The sequence below is a fragment of the Haplochromis burtoni genome, unplaced genomic scaffold (assembly GCF_018398535.1).
Source record: "Haplochromis burtoni strain Fernald_Lab_line unplaced genomic scaffold, NCSU_Asbu1 Contig_175, whole genome shotgun sequence".
Taxonomy (NCBI): Eukaryota; Metazoa; Chordata; class Actinopteri; order Cichliformes; family Cichlidae; genus Haplochromis; species Haplochromis burtoni.
Window position 1 is genome coordinate 1250188 of NW_024582536.1, and position 23849 is coordinate 1274036.

At 43.5% G+C, this 23849-nt stretch overlaps 3 protein-coding genes across 6 annotated transcripts; all 3 read right to left on the reverse strand.

Annotated features, from left to right (window-relative positions):
• Window positions 1–41: 41 nt before the first annotated feature.
• On the reverse strand, window positions 42–13070 carry tmem71 (transmembrane protein 71). Its single transcript, XM_005934100.2, has 11 exons — window positions 12528–13070; window positions 9520–9588; window positions 8271–8329; window positions 7556–7598; window positions 7255–7464; window positions 5078–5340; window positions 4802–4996; window positions 4500–4566; window positions 3840–3901; window positions 2833–2882; window positions 42–2743 (listed from the first exon to the last, which is right to left on the reverse strand). The coding sequence occupies exons 3-11, from the start codon at window positions 8299–8301 to the stop codon at window positions 2720–2722; spliced, it is 945 nt and encodes a 314-aa protein (XP_005934162.1). The 5' UTR covers window positions 8302–8329; window positions 9520–9588; window positions 12528–13070; the 3' UTR covers window positions 42–2719.
• A 487-nt stretch (window positions 13071–13557) lies between these two features.
• ift57 (intraflagellar transport 57 homolog (Chlamydomonas)) lies at window positions 13558–17545 on the reverse strand. Its single transcript, XM_005934101.3, has 11 exons — window positions 17042–17545; window positions 16335–16509; window positions 16056–16174; window positions 15873–15963; window positions 15455–15523; window positions 15232–15354; window positions 14925–14996; window positions 14484–14615; window positions 14284–14346; window positions 14007–14073; window positions 13558–13920 (listed from the first exon to the last, which is right to left on the reverse strand). Exons 1-11 carry the CDS (start codon window positions 17194–17196, stop codon window positions 13739–13741), a joined length of 1248 nt encoding a protein of 415 aa, XP_005934163.1. The 5' UTR covers window positions 17197–17545; the 3' UTR covers window positions 13558–13738.
• A 776-nt stretch (window positions 17546–18321) lies between these two features.
• Window positions 18322–23047, reverse strand: LOC102304080 (zinc finger protein with KRAB and SCAN domains 5). Of its 4 annotated transcripts, none has more exons than XM_042225581.1 (3): window positions 22728–23047; window positions 20331–20732; window positions 18322–19021 (listed from the first exon to the last, which is right to left on the reverse strand). In XM_042225581.1, the coding sequence occupies exons 1-3, from the start codon at window positions 22885–22887 to the stop codon at window positions 18501–18503; spliced, it is 1083 nt and encodes a 360-aa protein (XP_042081515.1). In that variant the 5' UTR covers window positions 22888–23047; the 3' UTR covers window positions 18322–18500. The 4 variants fall into 4 exon arrangements, with proteins under 4 accessions (XP_042081515.1, XP_005934165.1, XP_014192876.1 ...); XM_005934103.3 differs by lacking the exon at window positions 22728–23047 and adding an exon at window positions 22542–22693 and having other exon boundaries at window positions 18323–19021; window positions 20331–20729; XM_014337390.2 differs by lacking the exon at window positions 22728–23047 and adding an exon at window positions 22530–22693 and having other exon boundaries at window positions 18323–19021; window positions 20331–20729.
• Window positions 23048–23849: the final 802 nt, after the last annotated feature.

Genomic DNA, 23849 nt, shown 5'->3' on the forward strand with positions numbered 1-23849 from the left:
AGCATTAGTGAAAAATTCACAGCCGGAGTCTTATTATAGCATTCTAGGTGTGGATCTACACCTTAAATTGGTGTTTAACTACTTTAACCAACAGACTAGATAATAGTCTGATCTCGATAGTTTTCAGGATTAGGTCTCAGTTTTCCAGTTATAACTAAAACCCAGATGTTCACGTACACGTTAGAATCACACTTCTGTTAATTAATGCAGCTCCCATGTGACCTAACCCAGCATGATGAGGTTTTTTGTTTTCTTTTTTTATCCTAAAGGCTTCAAATGATCTGAACATGAAGAGTTAAACATTTCTCTGCTCCGCTAGTCAGTTTCCACAAACTTTATCACTCAAACATTTCAGCTTCACACCAGAGGAGCTGATCTGTGCTGCCGGAGGACCCAAAGCAGAGATCATCTCCTCCTTCTTCACTCTTGGCGTAGTTTGAGGCCCAAACATGATTCAATTTTTAAAAACTTTATAAGACAAAACATCTCGTAAAGCGCTACAGTACTTGGTTTTCTTACAAAGCTTCTACAGCGAGTATTTTGACTTTAAGAGATCTCTCCCAAATCCACAAACGTTCTCCCAGCTTATTGTTGAGTTTCTTCCATTTTCTGGAATTATTGCTCCTTATAAAGGCAAATTTGCTTTTAAAAATAAGAGCTTTATATGTGTTTGTGTAACCAGGTCATAAATAACATATTTGAACCTTCGACCTGTACGGATTACGTTTGTACCACATTAAAGTCTCCCAAGAATCAGACAAAAACAAACGGAGTGAAAGAAACCACTCAAAGGCAGAATGTTTGAACTTGATCTGCTTTTCTCACCTTTTTGTCTCTGTTCAACATATCTGTCAGTGCGTTTCAACAGCATCTCAGGGTTCCCTTTATTATTATCAGCATGTGAGCACTGCTGGCTGATTGAAGGCACCTAACAGCTGAAGAGTTTTACCACAAAATGCTGCAGAGAATAACTATCTGAAAATAGCTCTTTAACATCAAATATACACAATTTTCAAGCGTTTACTGCAAATTAAATGTGAGAATTTTCCTTCTGTAACAACCTCACATGGTTTCTAGTGGCCAAGAGATGAGCAAATGCATAATGGACACTACTGTTACCTATTTTCTTTAAAACTGGGAAATAACCCAGATAAAATATATTTGGCCCAGATTCAGGCTAGATCCATCTTAAGTTCTGGACCGGATCCGTGCAACGGACCTAAGCTGGTGTCTTTTAGCACAATGGCCGAATACCGGTACGGATGCATTTTAATGATGTAAGCCAGATCCTGGAAATGAGCCTCTATGCTATGAGGTGGTTCTTGTCCAAGGAAGGTTTGAAAGGCAGCAGATTCAAAGTGCTTCAGGAGGATTCAGGAGTTCTTGTGGAGGTCTGAGCAGGCATCCAAGCACCTTATTGGTATATAAAAAGCCCAGAAGCCTCAATATTGTTCTCGACATTCTTCATCCAGCTAAAGAAGTTCTAAACCCGGGGTGGGGATCTCCAGGCATCACGGGCCGGAGTCCTGCAGGATTTAGATGCGTCCTTGATCCAACACAGCTGATCGAATTGGCTAAATGACCTCCTCAACATGTCTTGAAGTTCTCCAGAAGCCTGCTAATGAACTAATCATTTGATTCAGGATTGTTGACCCACGGTGAGATGAAAAACCTGCAGGACACCGGCCCTTGAGGCCTGGAGTTGGACATCCCTGCTCAAAACAGTCCTGAGAAGATTCTTAAAGTAGATGATTGTTAGCTGTTTGAGAGTCCGGTGGAGAATTGAGAGGACCTTCTGGAGGTCTGTTTGCTTTAACGGCCTCTGCTGGTTTCATAAACTCCCATTTATCTGACTGTGATCAATCAGGATGATCTACTGAACACTACGGCCCCGCCCACTGACCTGTCATCAATCGATGTCAGCAAATTAAACCTGGCGATGATTTTATAGATGTAAGAAAGTATTTTGTACCAGTAAAATTACCAGAAATTCAGGAATCCAGCTTTCACAATAAAATCTGAGCTGAACTTTAATGTGAAAATACTCACTGTGTTTGTGGGTATTTTATTTTGTAGTAAAACTCTTCGTTCTGTTTATTCTGGAGGGGAAAATGGCACTTTTATAGCCTCCAGGTGATTTTTGTGCATTTGGTTTTTATAAAAAGTCACAGCTCTTATTTTTATTTATTTTTTGCCCTTTAACCCTGAAAATGTTTTGCAGACATTAAACGTCTGACGTTTGGTCACTTTGGAACGCTCAAAAAAGCCAAGATCAACTACAAACCAAAGAAAGAAGACACTCCTAAAATACATCGGCTACATTTTGAGTTGATATGAATGTTTTTAGCTTTCTAAGCTGCTAAACTACTAACATGTGCCACTGAGCTCCAACACTTTAATAACAACTTTTTTCAGCTAGAAGACATTTCATGGCTTAAATCTGACTAAAAGCACGAAGCAGCCTCCTGCTCTGCGTGTACATTTCAACGTAAAGATGACACATTTTTAAAAATGTTGTGAATACAAAAACCTCTTTTAAGGAGTGATTTTTGTTTTAAAAGGAGAAATGTTTGCTCTAAAATGTTTTCTGGAGCTCAGATTATTTTGTGCACCTCACATGCAAACATAAAGTGAAATAAAAGTCAGAATCTAACGTTTCTGCTGAGTCCCGTCCGACCTTTTCGCCTTCTCCTCCTTCAGGTTCTCCAGACGCGTTTCCTCACTCGTTTCTCGACGTGATGTCCTGAAACCGAATCAGTGGCAGCTGTTAAAACTCGTTTGTCTCCTCTGCAGCTCAAATGTGAGAAACCAAGTTTCTGATTTCAGACTCACCTCCGTCTTCGCCCTCCTCCACTCGCCCAGCGGGCCCGACTTTGTCAGGACTGAAAGAAACGAGAGCAGTGACGTGTTAAAAACACAAAAACAAAATCAGATTCGTGCTCTGCTGGCAGATTAAAAGCAGTCAGGAGCTGCAAAGAAAAACGGCACCAAATTTACTTTTATTAGTTCATATTATAATCAACAGGATTCATTGGGTTTATTACAGGACAAGGGTGTTTTAAAAACCCCAAAAGTAATAAATGTAACCCAAACAACACTGTAATGATTTACCATAAGCTGGTTTTTATAACTGCTAGTATTAATATCGCTAACAAACTGCATTCATCTCTCTGGATTTTAAACAAGTTGCAGTCGTTTCGGCTTTTTTTGGAAGACAAACTGATCATTTTATGTAATAAAAAAATAATACAGTTGTAGAGAAATGTAGTCGTCTGTCCTTTGCTTCAGTCTGTGGTTTTGATTTTAAACACTTAAAGCTGGTATTTGGGAAACGAACGAAGGTCTGAAGCTGTAATTACCAGCTTGTCATAAACAAGTTAAATGTGAATATTTGAAGACTTTGAGAGTCTTTATAACCAGTTTAAGTTAAAAGGCCAAACTGGTATCACTCGTGCTCCAACAGCAGTGGTTGAAACAAATAGTGAGCTGCAGGTGACTGCAGTTTTAAAGCAGCATTTAAAAAACAGCTTTCTCATTAATTACAAAAAACAGCCCAAGCAGGGAGCTGGAAGTACAGTGGAAACATCCAAGTAAAGTAATGACTCTCCCTGCCAGCAGGGGGAGACAAACGTCTTATTTCTGTTTAAAGGCAGCCTGTAGTGATGAAGAGCGGCTCCATTCACACCAGTGTGACTGTAAAACAGGGATTTGCACTGAGGGCCAAATAAACTTCTGCAAACTGAATAATTCACGGGTCACAGCTGGACCTCTGACTGAGTTTCTGTTACCTGAAGACAAAAGATCTTTAATCACTGAACAGAAATGTCTTTGATACTCACGCATACATGTTGTGATCATCATGAAGACGGTCGACGTGACAGTCGCGCTCCACCACAGACACCTGCAAAACAACGGTCTTTGAACACATCGGCACTTCCACACAGAAAGATCACGCCGTTTCTGTAGACGGGACAAAACATGGAGGCAGCTTCAGGTCTGAAACATGAAGCCCGTGTTGAGGCGTCTTAGAGCGTATTCTTTTTAAAGGCCACCAGGGGGCGACACTTACTTAGAAAACTGCGGGAAAGCATCTCTGTGACGATGTTATAGGCTCAGTCACTAGTTTAAAAAGATGCATCTTATTTTGACACTTTTATTTTCAGAGTGAGTAAGGACGTAAAATGGGATGTTCTCATTGGTTGATGAGTGTGCAGTTTCTCAGTGAGACCCGCCCCTCACTCAGAAATAAGAGAAACAAACACGTTTTTAACTTTCATACACTTTTTAGAGCCCTTAATAAATAAATTGTGTTTCTGCCTCTATGATGCATTTAGCTGCTGCAGCTTTCTAAACTAAACTGAGCGGACAGATGAGGCATTTTCAGATCCTCGATCGGCTTCAGGAAGATTTTCTGGGAGACTTAAAGAGATTTTCTTGGTTCATGCTGATCAAACAATCAAAGTGCTCTGAAAAAACTAAATTAGGAACTGAGGTCTCACCCCGAGTACAGAGCTGTGAAGATGAAGACGGTGAAGACGAGAAGGAGGAGGGCCTTCAGCGTGAACCCTGAAACAGAAAGGAGAATAACTCGGGTGAGGCGAACAGAGGTCGAGCTTTGTGGTGGAGATCGTGGGTGTCAGTTTTGTGTCTTTGGTGGTTACTGCAGATAAAAATCATCAAATGTTTTTCATTCAGCATTAAAGTCGAGTGAGATGAATGAAAACGTAGAGATTCAGACTGGATCTGAGCAGGCTGCTACGAGTCTCTGCAGGCCTCTGACGTCAGAGACCCTGCGGCTCACCTGTGGGCTCAGGTGACGCCTGACAGCAGCAGGTGTTGGTGTAGAAAGGTGAAGGAGGCGGGACTTCGGAGAGGCTGCCCAGCGACTGGGTGAAACGCTCCTTTGACTGACAGATCTCAGAGCAAATCTCCTCGTGGATCAGGAGATTTGGAGGCGGGGCTTCTTTGTCGGGAGGAGTCATGACCTCAGTGGAGTCTGAAAGAAAAAAAAAATCATTGTTCATTGTTGTCCATGTTAATTTGAGCGTACTCGCCCTTTAAGCAGTCGGTTACCCACCGTACGTGAAGGCGCGGCTCTCCTCCAGCTCAGTGCTGTTGAGCGGCGACCAGGACTCGTCCAGACAGGCCGGACCATCAGGGCTGCTCCTGGACCAGTCCAGGTCATGGTCCTGGTCAACTTCCTGCTTCTGGTTCCAGCTGTTCACCGTCCCAAAAACACCTCTGAAGACTTTCTCATCGAGCCACGACTGGCAGCTCTCCGTGACATCGCTCAGCAGGCGAACCAGCGAGCTGCGAGGTCGCCGCCTGCGCCGGAAAACCCTGAAGGAAAAATGAGTGTTCAGACACGTGTGTGGGTTTGAGGTCCTTTGGCATGTTCCGAGTTATTTTGAACTTTGTTTTTTGTCATTTTGAGGAATTTGTGTCTCTTTGCACAGAAAAGATGAACAAAATGAGATAAAACAACATCAAAGTGAAACAAAGAAATCCAGAAAGAGCTAAAGAACGAGAGCCCCAACAAAAAACCTCAAACCCAACAAAGTGGGTTAAAGTGCAGAAAGTGACCAAAAGCAACTCGAGTGTGAAAACACTTCCTCAGAGAATGACCACAGCCTGACAAAAATAACCACAATGTGATTTGAAACAACAGGAAGTGACCAAATCTGAGCGCAGCGGCCTGCTCTGTCTGACTGCACACCAAGAAATAAACGTCAGGAACAACATTTAATCGAATTTTAAAGTAAAGTACGACTTTTAGTTGTTATTAAAAGATGAACTCTGCAAACACATCAAGGCTTCACCTGTGAACACAGAGTTCATGTAACAGAACAAAGACGCTTTTCTCATGTTGGTGGCAAAGTGTTCAATAACATGGGGTCTCCTAGCAACAGTGATCAATGACATCACACACCCTGGTCCCCGAGAGCAGCTGATGTCAGGTCTGAAGTATTTACAGCTTTCAAACCTACCCGACATGTGCCGAACGGCTCACTCTGATTGGCTGTTGGAGGTGACCTCACCGCTTTAAAGAGGTGTGTGTGTGTTTAACAGCTGTCATACATTTGTACGACCACGAGACGTTATGTTCCTGTTGCTGATGTAAAATAATCCCGAGTGTGGACCGAAGGGAGGAAAATGTTATGGAACGAAGGTTTTTCCAAACTTTGTTAAGCGTTTGGTGAATGTCACAAAGCGTTTGGCGTTCGGTTCTCTCAGCTCTGTAATTGCAGCTGATGTCATCGATCATTTTCTCCAAAAAAAACATGTAAAAACACTTTTTCTCAGTCTTTGGTAAAAAAAAAAAAAAAGCAATATTAAACTTCTTGTGATGCTGTAAAATGCAGTGAACGCAGGCTGTTGGCTGCATTTCTTGGTATAAACTCTCCTTTGGTTAATAAAATCAAACTAACTCTGAGGCAGAGTTTGAGGTAAACACAGTCCAGACTTTTACAATCCCAAAAAACTGTTGTGACCGTTCATCCATGTGTTTCAATGAAGTTTAACATCCAGGTGTTCACGAAAAAGAAGATTTACGAGTTCAGCCAAGTTCGAGATAGCAGGAAGTTAGCTTGCTAGTTTGCATGTAAAGGCACAGCTCTGATTTCACTTTGGAGGTAAATAAAAACAGAAAACCAAACAACAGTGATGTTTGTAGCGTCCGTAAAGTTAGACGAATTGATCCACCATTTTGGACGTGTGCCAGTTGTGGTAGCAGAGTCGGAGCAATGAATAAAACCTGGTCACACAGGCAGAGAGAGACTGGTCTGCAACCGTTTGGCAACCACGATTCATAAAGAAAAAATCCCCAACCGGTTGTGAGTGGTTGCTGGAGGTTAATGACAGTGGCTGGGAAAATGACTGTTAAAGCCCCAGTAACACAGACTGGTCAGTGACCACCTGGCAACCAACTGTTGGTAGGGAAAACGTGTATTCCCCTACTGGCTTCGGTTGCTAGCATCTTGCTGCGGTTGTAGTTTGAATGAAAGTGACCGACTGTAGTGTTGCATTGTCTGTAAATACTCTCCAACTACGAGCTGAGCGTTGGCAAAACTTCAAGAAGTGTGACACAAACAGGAAATTGAGATAGTTCGCTTTCAAAAATAAAAGTCACAACTTTTACTTGTGCATAAACGTGGAACGAGCGAGCTCACTGAAACAACGTTTTTTCTGCTTCCAGATCTCAGGTAAAAACAGTCTAAATAAATGGGAGCCTCCTGGTCTACCTGCCGCTCTCACCTGTGCAGGTTCTCCTTGTAGGAGACGCTGGTTTTGCAGGGCGTCAGTGACACGTTGCCCTCGTCGTCCCAGGAGAAGCTGTCCTCGGTCACGTCATAGTATCCGTTGGTGAGGAGGCGTGGCGAGCGGCGGCAGCAGCAGGGCTCGCTGCCGTGCGCTGAGGTGTAGCAGATGTAGGAGGAGTCGGGAGAGAGTAGAGACACGTCGAGGCTGCAGGAGAGAGACCAGCAAAGGCTTTTCAAACTCCTCCTGCTGAGACTTCACACGTTCATCAGAAACAGGAAATAAACGATGCTTTTACCTCTCACAGTGACTGTTCCTCAACCTTCGCTTGACTGGAGAACCTGCACAACACTACTACTCACATGACACACACACACGCACACACACACACACACACACACACACACCACACACGCACACACACACCACACACACACGCACACACACACGCACCACACACACACACACACACACACACACACGCACACACACACCACGCACACACACACCACACACACACACACACACACACACACACGCACACACACACACACACACACACACACACACACACACACACACACACACACACACACACACACACACACACGCACACACACACACAGCACACACAGACACACACGCACACACACACACGCTCTCACTCACACACACACACACACACACAGGTTTCTAAATACAGACGACTTTTATCAGCATGAAGAGGCACAGAGCATTCTTGGGTAAATCTGCTCAGAGGACTTGATGAAGATAAAAGCTGGGCAGGAATGTGACAGACGGGCAGCAAAGTGCCACACAGAGCTCGTCTGAGGAGCTAACATCAGATCTGTGGAGCCGCTAAAAGCTTTAGTTTGGTTTCCGATCATTTTTCACATCCATAACAGTTTGAACAGTTCGAATAGGCAAAAAGAAAATTTGCTACAATGTCGTAATAAAGTCCCAGAATAAAAGTAAAGTGTTGGTGAACGTGGTCGGTGATGTCGGTGACGTACTTGTGACGGCGCCAGAGAAGAACAGAGCCATGTTTGTCTGCAGAGCGGCGTCCGAGGATCTGTGAAGCGCATGAGAAACCAAACAGCTGTCGGTGAGAAACAGGCAGATGTTGTTCTAACAAATCTTTTCAATGAAAGGCCAAAACCAGCAGAGAGAGCGCCTCTCCAACCCTCCTGACCTCAGACACGACCGGTCTCACACTGAACGCCGTCAGCTGACAGCTGCTCTTTCAGCGAGACACTCTTATTATTTTTATTGCGATTTAGTGAATTTATTCTGGTTTTTACTCTAAGGAGACACTTTGTGTTATTTAAGCTTTTTACATCACGTTTTATTGGATCTTATTAAAAACAATACTTATTTTAACATTTATCAGATTTTTTACTTTCTTTTTAAACTTCATATTATTACATTAACTTTTCCCTTTTTTGTATTTATGCAAAACATATATATACTTACTTATTTTATGATATATGTTACAATATTATTCACTATTTACTTTTTTTTACTTTTATTGATTTAAAAAATTATAGGGATTTTATTTGTATTAAAATTTGAACATAATGAGCTCATTCACTTTATTAGATTTAACAGGAAACTGTTGTGATTCAGGGCTTTATAAATAAAACTGAATTGAATTATTGCTCCTTTCTTCGTGTAATCTTTATTGAACTTCTATTTTACTGTATTTGTCTGAGCTACTCTGGCTTGTGTCTATTGTTTTTACAGGAATTTCCAAACTTTTGGGATAAAAAAAGCACATTTGATCTTTCCTCTGTCTCTGTTTAAAGTTCCTGTTGTTGGGGTCTATTTTCAGCGGTGGATTAATCTGCACTCGGTGGTGTAGTGAGTATTTCTAGCAGCAGGATTTTGTGCGTGTGTGAGAGTCTGAGTAAACCACAGAGTGTGTGTTCATAAAGGAAGTTGTTGTTGTGTATCTGAGCTGGAGCTCACAGACATTTCTCAGACTTTTACACCCAGCTTTTATTAGTCGACTCAATTTTTGCTGGTTTGACTCCCAACGAGAAGAAAAATCTAGAAAATCCAAAAGAAATCTTGTTTTTCTTTCTGTGACTTCAGCTCTTTAAAAATCCTCCTTCCTGTCTGATCTGCTCCTCAGCAAAGCTTCACTCAGTTCAGCTGAATCTCTGCAGTCTGAGCACTCGAGGGATTCACTGGAGCTAATCTGAGCTAATCTAATCCAGACTGATCAGGATATTTATAACAGGCTCTGTTTTTGGGTCTTACCTTTAAAGTTGCTCTTTGTTCTCTGCTGCGCTTCTCTCACATCCTGCAGAGACGCAGCCTGAGAGCAGACTGCAGAAAGAAAAACAGACGCTGTGACTCTGAGCTCACGCTTCCTGTTAACCCTTCATCAGCTGACCGACACACACGCACACGTGCACACACACAAACAGGAAACGACTTTGTATAAACTATCGTCTCTGTACGAGAGACACAGACGTTAGACAAAGAGCCGGTGAGTGTGATGGTTTGTTAACATTTGGATCCCACATCGTGTTTCATGGATAACGAGCCTTCGTGGCAGGATGAGAAAAGAACACAACAAGAGGCCGAGGACGAAGGCCCGGGGGATCTGATGAAGAGGAGTCATCAGCAGGCTGAGTGATTTGAACACACAGACTGTTAGAGGGCAGTGAACAGAGGCGCCTGTGTCTCTGCTCCTCCTCAAGATTCAAAAGAAAACCAGTCTGGCGTCCGGTTAACGTCCACTCAGCAGCGAGACTCAATGATGAAGGTTCAGCCCTCCAAAAACAAAACAAGAGAAGGAAGCGGCGTGAGCTCGGAGGGACGAAGAAACACTCCTCATCTGCTACACGTCAGCGCAAACATCCGAAAGATTTCTGAAGTTTTTAATCTTTTTTCTGTAAACCTGCAGATTATAATCTGAAGAGTTTATCACGGGGGTGTCAAACTCTTCTCAGTCCATGATGCTAGCAACCACATACAGCACAGCTGAGCACCTGGAAGCCAATAAAAACAGGCCCCTCTGAACTGTTTAAACGGATTTAAAATGCTTCCGTCCATCCCTGAAACTGAGGAGGAAAAATATGTTTTTTAAAAAATTTACTCTCAGTTTTTTTCTGCGTTCGGTCAGTGTGATGTCACAAAGAGATTTTTCAGCCGTGGCGCCTTCGTGGTGCTTTAAGCGGTGCACGTTGAGTAGAACAATAACCTGATGCTGGTTCAGCCTCTGAAGGATTTTAAACGTTCCTCATCCTGCGCAGCTCTTGCACAGCTGCAAAGCTGCGAGTGGGCCGGGCTGCAGGCTCTGGTGGGCCTGCCGTGGGCCTCGGACTCTATGTTTATCCTCTGGACAGCAGCGTTTACATTTTATTATTTCTGCTGTTTACGACTTCCGCCTGAGAGGAACAAAAACAGTCAAATAAAAGATTTTTCCTGTTCTGGGAAAAAGTAAAAAGGACTTTTTTCCCCATGAGGCTTCAGTACAAACCGAGATAAAGACAGACTGTTTATGTCAAACTACACGATCCGATCTGGAAATATCTGGGAATAATGATTTGTGTTACGATCGATCCCTCTGGGTTTGTGTCAGGAAGGACAAAACGCTGCCAGATCAAACATGCTGCTGTGGCGAGCCGCGTGAGTAAAGGAGCATCTTTGATTTTCACGTCGTCCTTCCTGCTCTGCTGAGTTTAGACGGAGAAAACAAACATGGATGCAAGTTTGTTTAAACAGAACAAGTCGAAAAGAAATAATTATGTTTATTTCAGTTTATGTTGACTGAAACCAGCAGAGGAGGAGAGGTTTGGACTACAGTCTGAACTCATGCACCTCTGAACTCTTTCTGGGATTCCTGTGTGATCAGAAAACTGCCTGCTGGCAACTTTTCACTGAAAACGCAGATGTTTATCGAACTGCTTTCATCGTTTTTTAAGAACCAGAGAGATTTTTAATGAAAGAACATTTGATGGTCGCAGCTTTTCAGATGTGACTGTTTGTTTCTTTTCTTCTTTTTCACTTTGGAGTTTCAACTGTTTTCAACCAGGACAGTTATGAGTACATTCACTAAAAAAGATGATTTGAATCTCTACATCTGACTTCTGTGAACGTTTTTCCTTCTTTTGTTTGATTTGACGTCGTATTTTGTGTGTCTGATATTTTCCTGTCGCTGCAGCAGCAGGTTGGTCTCTCCTGTAAAAGTGCTTCTGATGCATCATTTAAAATAATAATATATAATATTTACTTCATGGTGATCTAATAAAAGTAAATATTAACATTAGAGGCAGGAATAGCTCAGTAAGTAGAGTGGTGTCCCCATGATCGGAGGGCGGGGTTTCGATTCCCCTGAGGTACCCCTGAGCAAGTGCCCACTGCTTCACTAAGTGAGTGGGTTAAATGCAGAGAGGAATTACCCCACGGGGATCAATAAAGTAAACAAAAAAAAAGGCTTCGGCTGTTATGTGGATGTTCGTATAGCTTCCTGTTTCTGTATTGAGACTAAAGAGAATCTAAATTATTTAATAATAACTGAATCCCCCCTCTGTGCCCCCTTTATGGATTCTTCCCATCCCGTGTTTCCCAGCATGCCTTGCAGCAGCAGGCTGGTCTGTGCTGGAGCTGCTGATGTTGGAGGAAAACGCGTCAAAAACGGAGGAAACCATTTCCACCTTCAGACACTCAGACTTCTCCAATTTGCTGTTTCAGCTCTAAAATCACTTTTCATGTAAATCTGAGGATTTTTGTTTAGTTTCGTTAATAACGAGGAACAATAATGAGCTCGAGCTTCGTTACTGCTCGTCCTCATTGTTGAGTATTTCTGTGTCATATTCCTGTAACACACTAACTTTGAGCTGTTCGGTTATTATTTACGATTTTCACGCTTTGCTGGTTTGAAATGATCCGAATTCTTCAGAATATCCTGTAAACACTTTGATCTCCGCGTTTTTCCCACGTGATGCACCTCTGATCGTTCCTGAAATATTCCCACTATAAAACATCTGTGGTGTAATTTTACTCTAATACACATAATACTGAAACAACCCGGAATTACAGTTTTTATTATCGTGTAAATAAACAGAAATAATAAAAGAAGCTTTATAAACATAAACAAGTTTATTTTTATTTATTTTTCTTTTAGGATGAAGTTAAAGTTTGCATAAATATCCAGCCCGTTAAAAAAGCGGCTGTTTGAGTTTGTTTGTGTGTTTTAAGTTGGATCAGCAGCAGAAAAACAGACAAAGAGAAACTAACGGGACTGCAGCTCAACTCACCGATCACTTTTCCTCCTTTTTTTGTCCGAAAGTGCGGAAAAATCTTCTTCCGGACGCTGAACCTTTTTCGTTTTTCCTTTTCGTATTTTTTCTTCTAGACTTTCGCTTTGAAATCTTCACATTTCGTCTCCAGGAGGATAAAAACAAGTCTCCAGCTCGCAGCTGTCACTCTGCCTCGCCCACATGCAGGAAGCAGCCGCTGCTGTCAAATTAAAACACGTATGGTTTTCAAAGTAAAAGCACCAAGCGAGACAAAAATATTTAAACTACGCAAAACTGAATAAAACATATATTCGTGCAGGTTTTTTTTCTTTATGTCCACGCAGATCTCTGTGTAGAAGCCAGCTGCTTTAGCGTCTAACCTTTCAGACAACTTTCTTCTGATTGGCTGCCCCTCACAAAAACAGTCGGTGGGGTCTGTGTGCCTGACATGACCATACGAGGATTCTTCCCTCTCCCTGAAATTACGCAGGTCTACAAGTTAAAAAAAGGTTTGTGTGTTTGAGTTTGCAGTCTGAGCTTTGGGCTCATTATTTGAAACATCGGTCATGTTTGATAAAACATCCACAAACAGGAGATCCGGGACAGTGTGCAGTTGGTTTCTAATCTTCAGCCTCATTTAGAGACAAACATGTGAAGAGATAATCACAGAGTTTAGTTCAATATAAATAAAAGGTTTCCTAAACTTACATTTATTATTCAGTAAATGTTCCAGCTTTCATCAGGAAACATTTAAAGTATTCTAACGTGAAGGCGTTTTATGTTGAAGGTCCAAAACACAACTTCCTGTTTATCCTTAATCAGCCGCTGCTGATGAAATAAAATTCCCTGGAGTCAAAATGGTTGATTTTCTGTTTTTTAAGGTTTCATTTTGTGTTTACAACATTTAGTAGAAAAATAAAAACTATGCTAACCAAAGATTCAATTATGCTTCGATTATTATACTTTTAAAAGTTCAATAACAAGTCTTTATCTGCAACTCTGGCGCCATCTGGTGGTCAATCTGATTAATGGATTTGAATCATTGAACTTAACAGAGAAATTCTTTAAGTTTATAAAAATCCCTCAAAGACGTAAAAACATCCATTACAGGAAATGGAAAAATATGTTGGTTATAAATAGATGTGACGACATTTTTCGGTTTCCTGAGCCTCTCAGGTCCTTTTAGAGGAGTCGGACCTCGCCGGGTTTTTCGGGTCTAGGCTGCTGCGCTAGGCGAACAGCCCAGCGGCGGGCTCGGGGATGTTGGTGGCGTGCATGTCTCGCGTCATGTTGGACTTCTCCTTGAGTTTGGCCTGAAGCAGCGTGTGCTCCACCACGCCGATCCGAACGTCCATCTGAATGATCTCCTGCTTCAGCTTCGTCAGGCTCTGCTTGATTTTCACCACCGGAGCTGCAAAAGCAGAAGAAGAAGCGGAGAGGTCAGCACTGCGGCAGGGCCGGAGTCAAAACCGAGCACTGTGACCAGATTCACCTCACCTCCGTCAGACATGCTGCTGCCTTTCTCCTCCATCTCCTGCTTCACCTTCTCCAGCTCCTCGCTGATCTGAAACAAACAGAAGAATTTCAAATTAAAACACAAGAACAATTCTCACATATAAAGGTTCAAATAATCTCTAATAATAAGTAATAGTTATTATTATTAAATAAACTGAGGACAGTGAACTCTGATGTTTTATTATTATCAGCTTGCTTTTTTCACTCGCTGCTGTTAAAATGATTTTATTGATGAATTAAACGTGGTGCGTTCACTGACCTCGGCCAGCACTCTGGTTCTCTCCGTCACTCCTCCGCTGGCCTGCTGGTAGCGCTCTCTGGCCTGAAGGATGACAGGAGTTACTGAACTGACTGTTTCCACACATTCTGGCATTGAGACAGTTTCAAACTGGAATTAACGTGAACTCAAACGTGTCGCGATGACGTGAACGAATCAGGAACGTTCAGCTCCGGGTTTACCTTGCTGAGTTTGGCCTGGGCGCTGCGGTACTCCTGGATCAGATGCTCCAGCTGGTTGTTGATGTACTTCTCTCTGCTGCTCACCTTCTCCAGCGTCTTCCCGATGTCCTCCTGCAGCTTGTCCAGGTGACTCTGCAGAGACGACGAAGAATGACGTCATGTTTAGTTTCACTCCATGAACTTATTTTGTTTTCATCTTTCTCCAGAACTGAAACAGTCCTCAGGACGTTTGTCTCTGTGGTTAATGGGAGATTCGCTGAACATGGAAACATCTGTTTCTTCTTCTTGTGTGATTTAGTTTATTTAATTAAAGCTGGCTGATTGATAATATTCTTTACGTGTGACTGAAATAAAATAATACTTCTTGTTTGTCCCGTCCGATGACAGTGAGAGGCTGCAGGGAGGACATGACATGATGATGAAGCGGGTCAGTGAACGCACCTTGGCCTCCTTGAGTGAGGACTGGATCCCGTCTCTGTGCTGGTGCATCTGGTCCACGTGGACCCTCCAGTCCTGCAGGACCAACACAGACCAGAGAGTGAGAGCCACTAACACTGACAGCCAACCAGAGAGCATGCTGGGAAACTGCAGGTAACCTTCAAAGCCTTCAGTCACTCATACAGAAACAAAAGCTTGTTACGATCACGCTGGACGAGTGTGAAGCTCCGGCAGAGTGAAGCGTCTTTCACTTCATCTCACATCTGGCGGAAGCTCCGACACCTCAGGTGAGCGCCAGGCGAGCGCCTACCTTGTTGTCGGTCCTGATGGTGACTTTGAGTTGCGGCAGGACTCGCTCCACCTCCAGGTTCCACTCTGTCGCGTCGACCGTCGACTCCAGGATCTCGTCGGGTTTGGAGGACGTCTCAGCTTCCTGCCAGAAAACAGACGCCGCGGCGAGTTCAAAGCTCGGAGCGAACGTGAGAGCGTGAAAGTGGAAATTATGATGTAATCTTATTCTGAGGTGATCTCACAGTGTGAGTGCTTCGTAACTTCAGAGCCTCCAGGTCCATCACGTTCTCCTCCTCCTCGTCCCCTTCGTCCTGGTCACACACAAAACAATCATGAGATGTGAAGACGATTCATGGCTCGACCCGCGCAGCGCTGAGCATTAAAAACACGGTCATGACAATATATTCGATTATGATTTCTGCTCTAAAGTGTGATGGACTTTATAAAACGAGGGAAATATTTTGTAATAAAATACATGAAATTATGTTTTTAAAATAAAAGCGTGAGGATGTTTTATTTTGAAATCTGTTCCCTGATTTCCTCTCAGTGTTTGCTGATCTCTGACAGAGGTGCAGGAAACCACCGCAGTAAAAACAGATTCATCCTGTAAGTGTGCCGAAGGGAAAAGAAGAGGAAGTTAAACGAATGCGGAACACCTACGATCAGCTCCTCCTCCACTTTCCTGAGCGTGAGCTCGGCGTCGTCCTCCACCACAGACTCTTCTTCTGTGTTTTCTGATGGGTAGTTTGTCCTGAAACAGAGACAGAAAGAAGTAAAAAAAACTTCTATAAACACAGAAGCAACAAAAGCAGCCTGACGAAAAGAAGAAAACAGACGGCATACTTCCTGAAGGTGAAGCCTCTCTTCCTGAGCGCCTCCTCAGCCAGTCGGTCCAGCACGAAGCAGACGTACTCGCCTGAGCCCGACTTCAGTTTGGAGGGCGGGAAGTCCACCTTAACACCCTGAAAAACAGAGGAGGAATTAAAAAAGCGTCAAACTCTTCTTGTTTAACGGAAGCTCCCGCCTTCGCACAATCGGTCAGATTTATCAAAGCACAAACAAACGAACTCCAGACATACCAAAGCTCATTTCCAGCTTCTAAACTCTTTCTGTGTGACTCACAAAGGCCCGCAGTTCTGCCAGGATGTTGGACACGGTGGCGTTGGGTTCGTCGTACTCCTGCGGCTCGGTAAACGGCCTCCCCGCCACATTGATGAGCCACGCTGCGATGATGGTGAACATGTAGAACTGCTCGCCGGGGTTAGACGCCAGGTATGGACTGGAGACGAAGTAATGCCTGCGCGGAGAAAGCAGAGGGGACTGAAGGGTTTTCCTTCACTGTGCACAAAACATCAAATCAGCACAAACACTGGAAACAAGCCTGGATTTCATTTTATTTTTATGCAATACTTTGTCTGGGTTGATCGATCAATCAACAGAAAATAACAGAATAAAGATCAAGAACTGAAACGCTGCATTGTCCCAACAAATGAATAAATAGCAGAAGAGCACTCGTATCCTCCATCTTTTTGCTTCAGTCGCTCAGAAGTGAGGGTTGTAGGCGGCTCTCTCTCCACCACAACGGTCCAGTACAATGCCAAGGCCACACAAACCCTCAACATCATACTTGAACTCCATCACTCTCCTCCAACCAGAGGGATGAATGAACAACACAATCACGTATCTTTAGGACGTGTCTGTGTTTTTATCTCATTATATTTTTGTAAACGTATGACTAGTTACTACTAGTTACACACTTCGATTGTTTTTTCCTGCTTCTAAATCCTAAAAAGGACACCGTACTTACATCCGAACTATGCGCTTCTTACCTGGACAGGTTCTTCATGTTGTGTTTGCCCAGAACCTCCTCCTCATAGTTGAGTGCATTCAGCTTCTCCAGCAGGCTCTCCATCACTGCGACCCCCCGGTAAGCCGCTCCGGGCCCTCGGTCCTCCTCGTCGCCGCGTCTGCCGTCCTCAGCCATCCTGCAAGTTTCACGTTTACGTGGAAAATGTAAAAACCTAGCACCTTTAACAGATTAGCACTGCTAACCTGCTAGCGGTGTTTGTTTGGCTTCTGTTGTCAGGCAACCGAAAGCTAACCAGCTAAGCGGCTAGCTGACGTTAGCAGATAGCGACTTCGTTATAACATTTTAAACACTGGTTTAAACTCAGTCATTGGTCACATTTCTTTTATAAGCTGTATCAATATCCACAGTTTGGAGAAAAGGTGTATAAAATGAGTCTGAATCCTCTCAGTGCCGCGTTAGATGCTGCCGTTAGATTAGCTCCCTTCTTTGTGTCGGCTAGAAAACATCGCAACAGCGACCTCCGCAGGCTGGAGTGTGAGCTTAAAAACCGAATTTCCAATATCCAAAGATTAAAAGCTCCCCTAAACTGAATACACACACACACACACACACACACACACACACACACACACACAACCTGGTCCCAAACACATTTTGCGTTTCCAAAACCACCTCTATAAATTCTCTATAGGCTCCTCTTGTTCATGTTTATCTTTCATCTGTTTCTTTGTTAATTTCTAGTTGTGTTATTTCAGTTATTATATTGTTTGTGGTGTACAGTATGACAGCGTCTAAGGCAGGGTGGGGGAAGGATAGGATATGTAATAAAAGGATAGAAATGCACAATATATCGCCAACTGCTGCACCTGGAACACAAAAAGGAGAAAATACGCAGCTACATAAATTATCAATCTTCTCGTGGTGTGTGAGAGACGGAGAGTGAGTGAGAGTGTGTGTCTTTGTCACAAATGTACTTGATAATGAGGGTGGGAAACTGCAATAACATCCCAGGAGCCAGAGGCAGACAGAGATCGATCTGAGCCCCCAAACGTACCAAAGGCCACACATCTCAGCGACATCCGCCCATCCCAGCAGGAGGCGGAGGGAGGAAGGCCCCTAATGGGGGGCCAAAGGGTGAGAGAGCCCCGACTACAGTCCGGCCATGAGTCGAGAACAGGGTCCCAGGGCTCCACCCAGGTACTGGGCACCTGTGCGGTTCTTGGGCATATCATTAATTTACCTCGTTAAATTAATAATATGCATTATTCATGACATGGATGTGAAATTTCACAGCCTAGAAATGACCATGCAGCCTCACACAGAACAAAAACAAGATTTTATTGAACCGTCTCACATGTGAACCTGTACAAATTCGTACTTTTTCCCATCAAGCCTCGTTTCACAGGCACAGTTTTTCCAGCAGATGTTTCAGGCCTTTGTCTTCTTACCTGTGTGACATTGCATATGAAGTTTTAATGTTATTTCCTTTTTGTACCTTTTCCCACAGGTGTTACACACGAGCTTCTGATCAGCTGTGTTTTCACGTGCCCTTTTAAAGCTCTCAAGCCTTTAGATTTTCTCCCACAGCTGTTGCGAGTGTACGGTCTCTCCCCTGTGTGTCTGGCGTTATGCCTTTTAAATGAGGACACGGTTTTCAGTGTTTTTCCACAGGTGTTGCAGCGATACAGCTTCTCACCTGTGAAGGTTTTGGTTTTCAGAGCCAAATCAGAATCTGTGCTGGGATCAATGACTTTAACAGGGGCTGTGTTTGGCTGCTCATGGGCAGGAGGACCCAAACATGGCTGAACCGTAACAGCGTCAGTCTCCTCATTCTGTACGAGCTGCTCTCCCTGGTGACTGAGAGCGACTGCTGCCTGCTCCTCTGTAATCTGTGGAGGCTCCGGGTCCTTCTGGTCTGGGCTGAAGTTCCATTCCTGGTTAAAGACCTGCTGGTCTGTGAGAATCTCCTTGTCATCACAGACATGCTGCTGTGGCAAATCTGCAGGAACAAACCACAGGTTACTAATGAGATGACGGAAAACTTCTCACGAGCAGGTAAACTGTTACAGGTATGACACGATGACGGCCCCGAGGCCACTAAGTAAATATGTCAGGTAACTTGTTAGGTAGCTGCTGGGCTGTTAACGTGTTTCCACCAATCATGTTTATGATTCAACACATGAAGCAAACAGGCTGAAGAGGAAAAAGTCAGTCATGCAGAACTCAACAGCGCAAGCGTTTCACTCATATCTGAGATTAAAACTGGACACATGCGATTATTTAGGAGCACATCTGCAAATATACTTACCTGCCACTTCATTAGTTACACCCTGCTAACCCTCTTTTGCCTTCAGAACTACTTTAAGTCTTTATTAGATTTTGGTCCATTTTCACATCACATCAGCACACTGAGCTGATAAAGGTAAAGAGGTCGGTTGGTGTCCTAATAATCAGATACATTTTATTTCAAACGTAACCCCTTCAAACTTTTTTTTTCTGCTCTTGCTCTTGACGAAGGCGGTCGCACTTTTCTCCTCTCCTCCTCCTCCCCCTCAGCTTCCCTGCTTAGCCTCTTATGTCCTTGTGTAGTCTCGTGTGTTTTTGTATTACTTTTCCCTGGAACACTCTCTCACAGTCTGTTCTCTAAAACGGATACCCCTTCGCCGGCAGCTGCGGTCGCAAGGCTGGAGGCGACAAAAACACCCTGATAACGACTGTGTTTAGTCTGTTCCTTCCCATTCCATGCATCCCCCCTCTCTTTCCAAACGCCTTCGATGCTTGTTCCCTCCTGGGAACACGGCGGGTCTGAGCCCGCGCTGGATGGTAGCGCTGGGCAGGATGGCTGCTGTGTTTGCTTCGGATGACTCCTCACCCCCCACCCGACCCTGTGGCTAGTCACGTGTTCCATAATGTTGTGCTGTGGACATTTATGTGCTTTTTTGTGCAGTTTTTTTGTTTCCTGTTCTCATGCTGTCCTCCCAGGAGCCCAGCATGAGCAGAGGTCTCTTTTTTTCCTCTTGTACTTTCCCATTGTAGTGTACATTTCAGTGTTTTTCTGTAACGCTACCGATCTCCGACCTGTATCCCCATATGATGTCTGTGTTGTGTGTGTAAGGTCGGGGGGTGTCCCTATTTCACTGCAGGGCAACCTGCACGTGGCGAATAAAGCCTTGATTGATTGATTGATTGACAGATTGATTGAAACAGTCTGATGCTATTAGCACTCAGAGTTAGCTGTGTTAGCCCCGTTAGCCTATCTGATTTACATCTATGTGTATGTTTTTTTTTGTGGTGTTAAAAAGACGCACCTATCCTGTAGAGCTTCACCACGGGGTTCCAGGTGCTGTCCAGACGTCTGTGCTGATGGTTGAGTTCTACCTCATTGTCAGCGCTCTTATTAATAACTACTAATGTTTCTTTGGATGTGGAATTAACAAACATGAAAATATCAGAACTGTTAGAGAGGGGCTGGTCACTTTCTGGTTGTGGTTCACTTTCTTCACAAGTTGGTGTCATCATAATAGCATCATTCTCCTGCTTCAGTGCAAACTGCCCTCCTTCCTGATTGATGCAGACTTCCTTTTCTTCCACTTTAATCTGTGGAGCCTTCAGGTCCTCCTGGCCCCGACTGGAACTCCTCTCCTGGTCACAGACATGCTGGTCTGTGAAAATCTCCGTCTGAACGCCGACGTGCTCCTGTGCAAGATCTGCTGGGACAAAGAACAGAAACACAGGTTACTCATGTAAGGGCAGAAAAACATCTACTGTACATTACATAAGTGATGGTGCCTAAAAATGCCCTCTTGGTCTTAAAAGGCCTAAAGTGTGCCAAGAAAATATCTCCTATATCATCACAACACCACCTGGTGTGCTTTTCTGCTGCTGTAGTTCATCTCAATTAAGGTCAAGCTTTTGTGTATTTAGAGATGCAGATCTGGAGTTGTGAAACAGTCAGACCATCCAGGTCTCTTCCTCATGCTAATAGTATCTCTGTTTGAACTTCAGCAGGTCATTTCTTCCATGCCTAAGTGCACTGTCTAGATAGTTGTGTTACCAAGCAGTCAAAGCCAGCACACACATTATTTTTCCAGAATAGATGTAAAAACTGTTCTTCGGTTTATGATGACCATGTTTGGATCATGACTTGGACATTTAGACATATCGCTCACCCCAACGGATCCACAGTATTAACTGCAGATACACTAATTACCAATATTTAGTTATGAAACAGTAAGTAACGGTTATTAATAAAGTGTTTTCACAGACACGGAGTCACTAATGCTGCACAACACAATAATTAAAAACAACGAGAAATACAGTTAACAGGAATGCAAAACCAAGAAAACAGATAACCATTATATCAATGAGAAGCACAACAGAAAACCTCGCCAAGCAAAAAGACTTTTAACTGGGTCCATACAGTGGGGGATTCTTCCAGAGCAGTGGTCCCAGAGGCTGGAGAAAGGCTCCGACTCAAAGGAGGAACAAAGACTGTGAGTAGCATCGTGTTTCATAAGAAAGTGAGATAAACAGTCGGAAGCTTGTTCATTTAGAGCTCTAAATGTAAATACAAGAATTTCTGGAGATTTCTGCAGAATCTGCAGGATTGTTGCTGGTGCTGGACATGGTCTGTGGCTTGCTGCTGAAAGATTGGAGATAAGCAGGTTGGGTACAAAAGTTGAAAGAAGATGGGCCCTAAAAAGTGGTTGGCTATCACAGTACTATACCTAATAAAGTGGCAATGGATGTTCCTAGCAAAGTTGCCAGGACTGACCCTGTGCACTGGTGTACTTAATAAAGTGACCGAGGAAGCAGGTGTACCTATAAAAGTGGCACACATGATGTGCTTCATCAGCTGCCCAGTGATTTGAGGTGAAACAGGATAAATATTTCAGCCAATCACCGAAAGACAGGCAGCAGATCCAAATCAGCCAATCAGATAATGACATGCACCTGTGTCAGAGGCGAGCAGTTGTGTTGCCATGGTGATGGCATAGGCCAACTGCCTGTGAAATGGTTTGGTACTGCTATCACAAAACGACTCATAAAATCCAAACAATAAATCATGTCAGGCTGATTTAAAAAGTGTGAGAATCCCAAGAAGCTCTTCTACACTGATGTAAATTCTAATAGGCCTGGTGTTAAAAGTGTGGCCGGGGGAGCGAGAGAAAAACAGGGTGTTCTGCGTTTTCTCTAAAAACCTTCATGAAATTATTAGTCGTTAACTGGGCATTGGGAAAGCACTCCTCTTGTTCAAACGCCTCCAGTCTAAGAAAGCACACACCTGTTGGCTTTGATGGAGACGTTGTTGGAAAGAAAACACATTTTCCTACGATTTGATTGTAAAATGGTGGCTGTAGAGTGAAAAGTGAGCGCGCGTGGGCAGGTGGAAGCTGATGTTTTTCATTAAACTTGTGTGTCTGGTTACTCTGGCCTTCCCGTTCACTTTAACGGATTTTTCAACAAACGGCGGGAAAATTTTGAAAGAATAAAAATCAATAACGAGCCTTTTTTCGTACAGTAACGTGTTCTGGTGACGCTGCTGTACATGTGTGTGCCTGACACGAGCTTCTAGTTTGTTCTTCGCGCTCTCAGGTCTTCGTCCGTTAGCCTCTCTGCCCGTCCGCTGCTGGCTGTTAGCTCTCCCCCTCCCTCCCCCTCTCTCTCTGGGTTCAAACACACTCCAGTCGCACAGTCTGACTCACCTGTCCGCTGGAGCTTTAACACGGGGTTCCAGGTGATGTCCTGCAGTTCGCGCTGACGCTCGTACTGGACGATGGTTTTTTCAAACTCTGAGAAGATATCTTCAGCAGCAGCCGTCAGTCTGTCCCTGATAAACTCTTTCAGATGTTGAATTGAAGCCATTGCTGCTTCAACAGGTGAAATTTCCACCTACAGTAAGACACTGCGCTGGCTCTACCAGTAAAACTACTCAATGGAGGTTCTTCTTCTTCTGGATTTGGATTTTTATTTATTTTATTTTTGGGGGGTGGGGGGGTTGCTCCCTGCTGTCAGAAAAACTGACATAAACGTTTGTTATCGCCCCCTACCGGCCGGTTTTAGTTCCAGGCGAAAACAAACTTTCATTAACAGGTCATAGTGTTTCTCCAGTCAGAGATCATTTCTTACTAGGATGTTAGGAGGCTTTGGAGTTTTGGAGAGAGTTTAAGTCATCTTGATTAAAAAGATCCTTGTTTTCAACGTCTCAGCCTTACTGTGGCAAACTGAACAGCTGTAAAACAATCACAGGTGGACAACAAGTCTCATTAGATGAGCTGTATCATTGTGCCGTCTTAAGGAAGTACGGCCTATTGTTGCTGAGAACACCCTCTTTATTCTGATTGTGACTGGTGGTTGGGACCAGGTTCCTGGTTCTAACATGTTCTCTCTGGGTACTCTGGCTTCCTCCCACACTTGTAAGCTGTGCATGGGTTAACTGGTGAGTGTAAGTTAGCCATGCATGCATGAATGTCTGTCTGTCTCTGTCACCTGTCCAGGATGAACCTCACCTCTTGCTCAGTGAGGGCTGGGAGCGCAGGAAAATCAATGTTTCTGTTATTTTACAGTTTATCTATGATGTAATAAATGCTGCATTTTCTGTTCTTTATTATTATATAGTGAATATGAATGTTAAAATATTTTATTATTACTTTATTATTAGTTTATAAAATCTGTTGAAAAAAGGGTCAGAAGCTGCTGTCCTTATATCATTCTCAGTCTGTTTTAAAATTTCTTTCCTACGTTATAAATATTAAACTCTAAAAACCTTGTGACCTTCTGCAGTGGAGCACCTTATGTGTGTGTTTGTGTGTGAATAATTCATACCA

Coding starts and splice junctions, on each gene's coding strand:
- tmem71 (XM_005934100.2), bottom strand. CDS start 8,301: ATGGCTCTGTTCTTCTCTGGCGCCGTCACAA. Junction 7,465..7,555: donor AGGAACAGTCACTGTGAGAG/GTAAAAGCATCG, acceptor TCTCTCCTGCAG/CCTCGACGTGTCTCTACTCT. Junction 4,567..4,801: donor GGCGTCACCTGAGCCCACAG/GTGAGCCGCAGG, acceptor TTTCTGTTTCAG/GGTTCACGCTGAAGGCCCTC.
- ift57 (XM_005934101.3), bottom strand. CDS start 17,196: ATGGCTGAGGACGGCAGACGCGGCGACGAGGAGGACCGAGGGCCCGGA. Junction 16,175..16,334: donor TGGCAGAACTGCGGGCCTTT/GTGAGTCACACA, acceptor TCTGTTTTTCAG/GGTGTTAAGGTGGACTTCCC. Junction 15,964..16,055: donor AGAGGCTTCACCTTCAGGAA/GTATGCCGTCTG, acceptor TCTCTGTTTCAG/GACAAACTACCCATCAGAAA.
- LOC102304080 (XM_042225581.1), bottom strand. CDS start 22,887: ATGGCTTCAATTCAACATCTGAAAGAGTTTATCAGGGACAGACTGACG. Junction 20,733..22,727: donor GTTAAAGCTCCAGCGGACAG/GTGAGTCAGACT, acceptor TCTTTGTCCCAG/CAGATCTTGCACAGGAGCAC. Junction 19,022..20,330: donor GGTGAAGCTCTACAGGATAG/GTGCGTCTTTTT, acceptor TTGTTCCTGCAG/ATTTGCCACAGCAGCATGTC.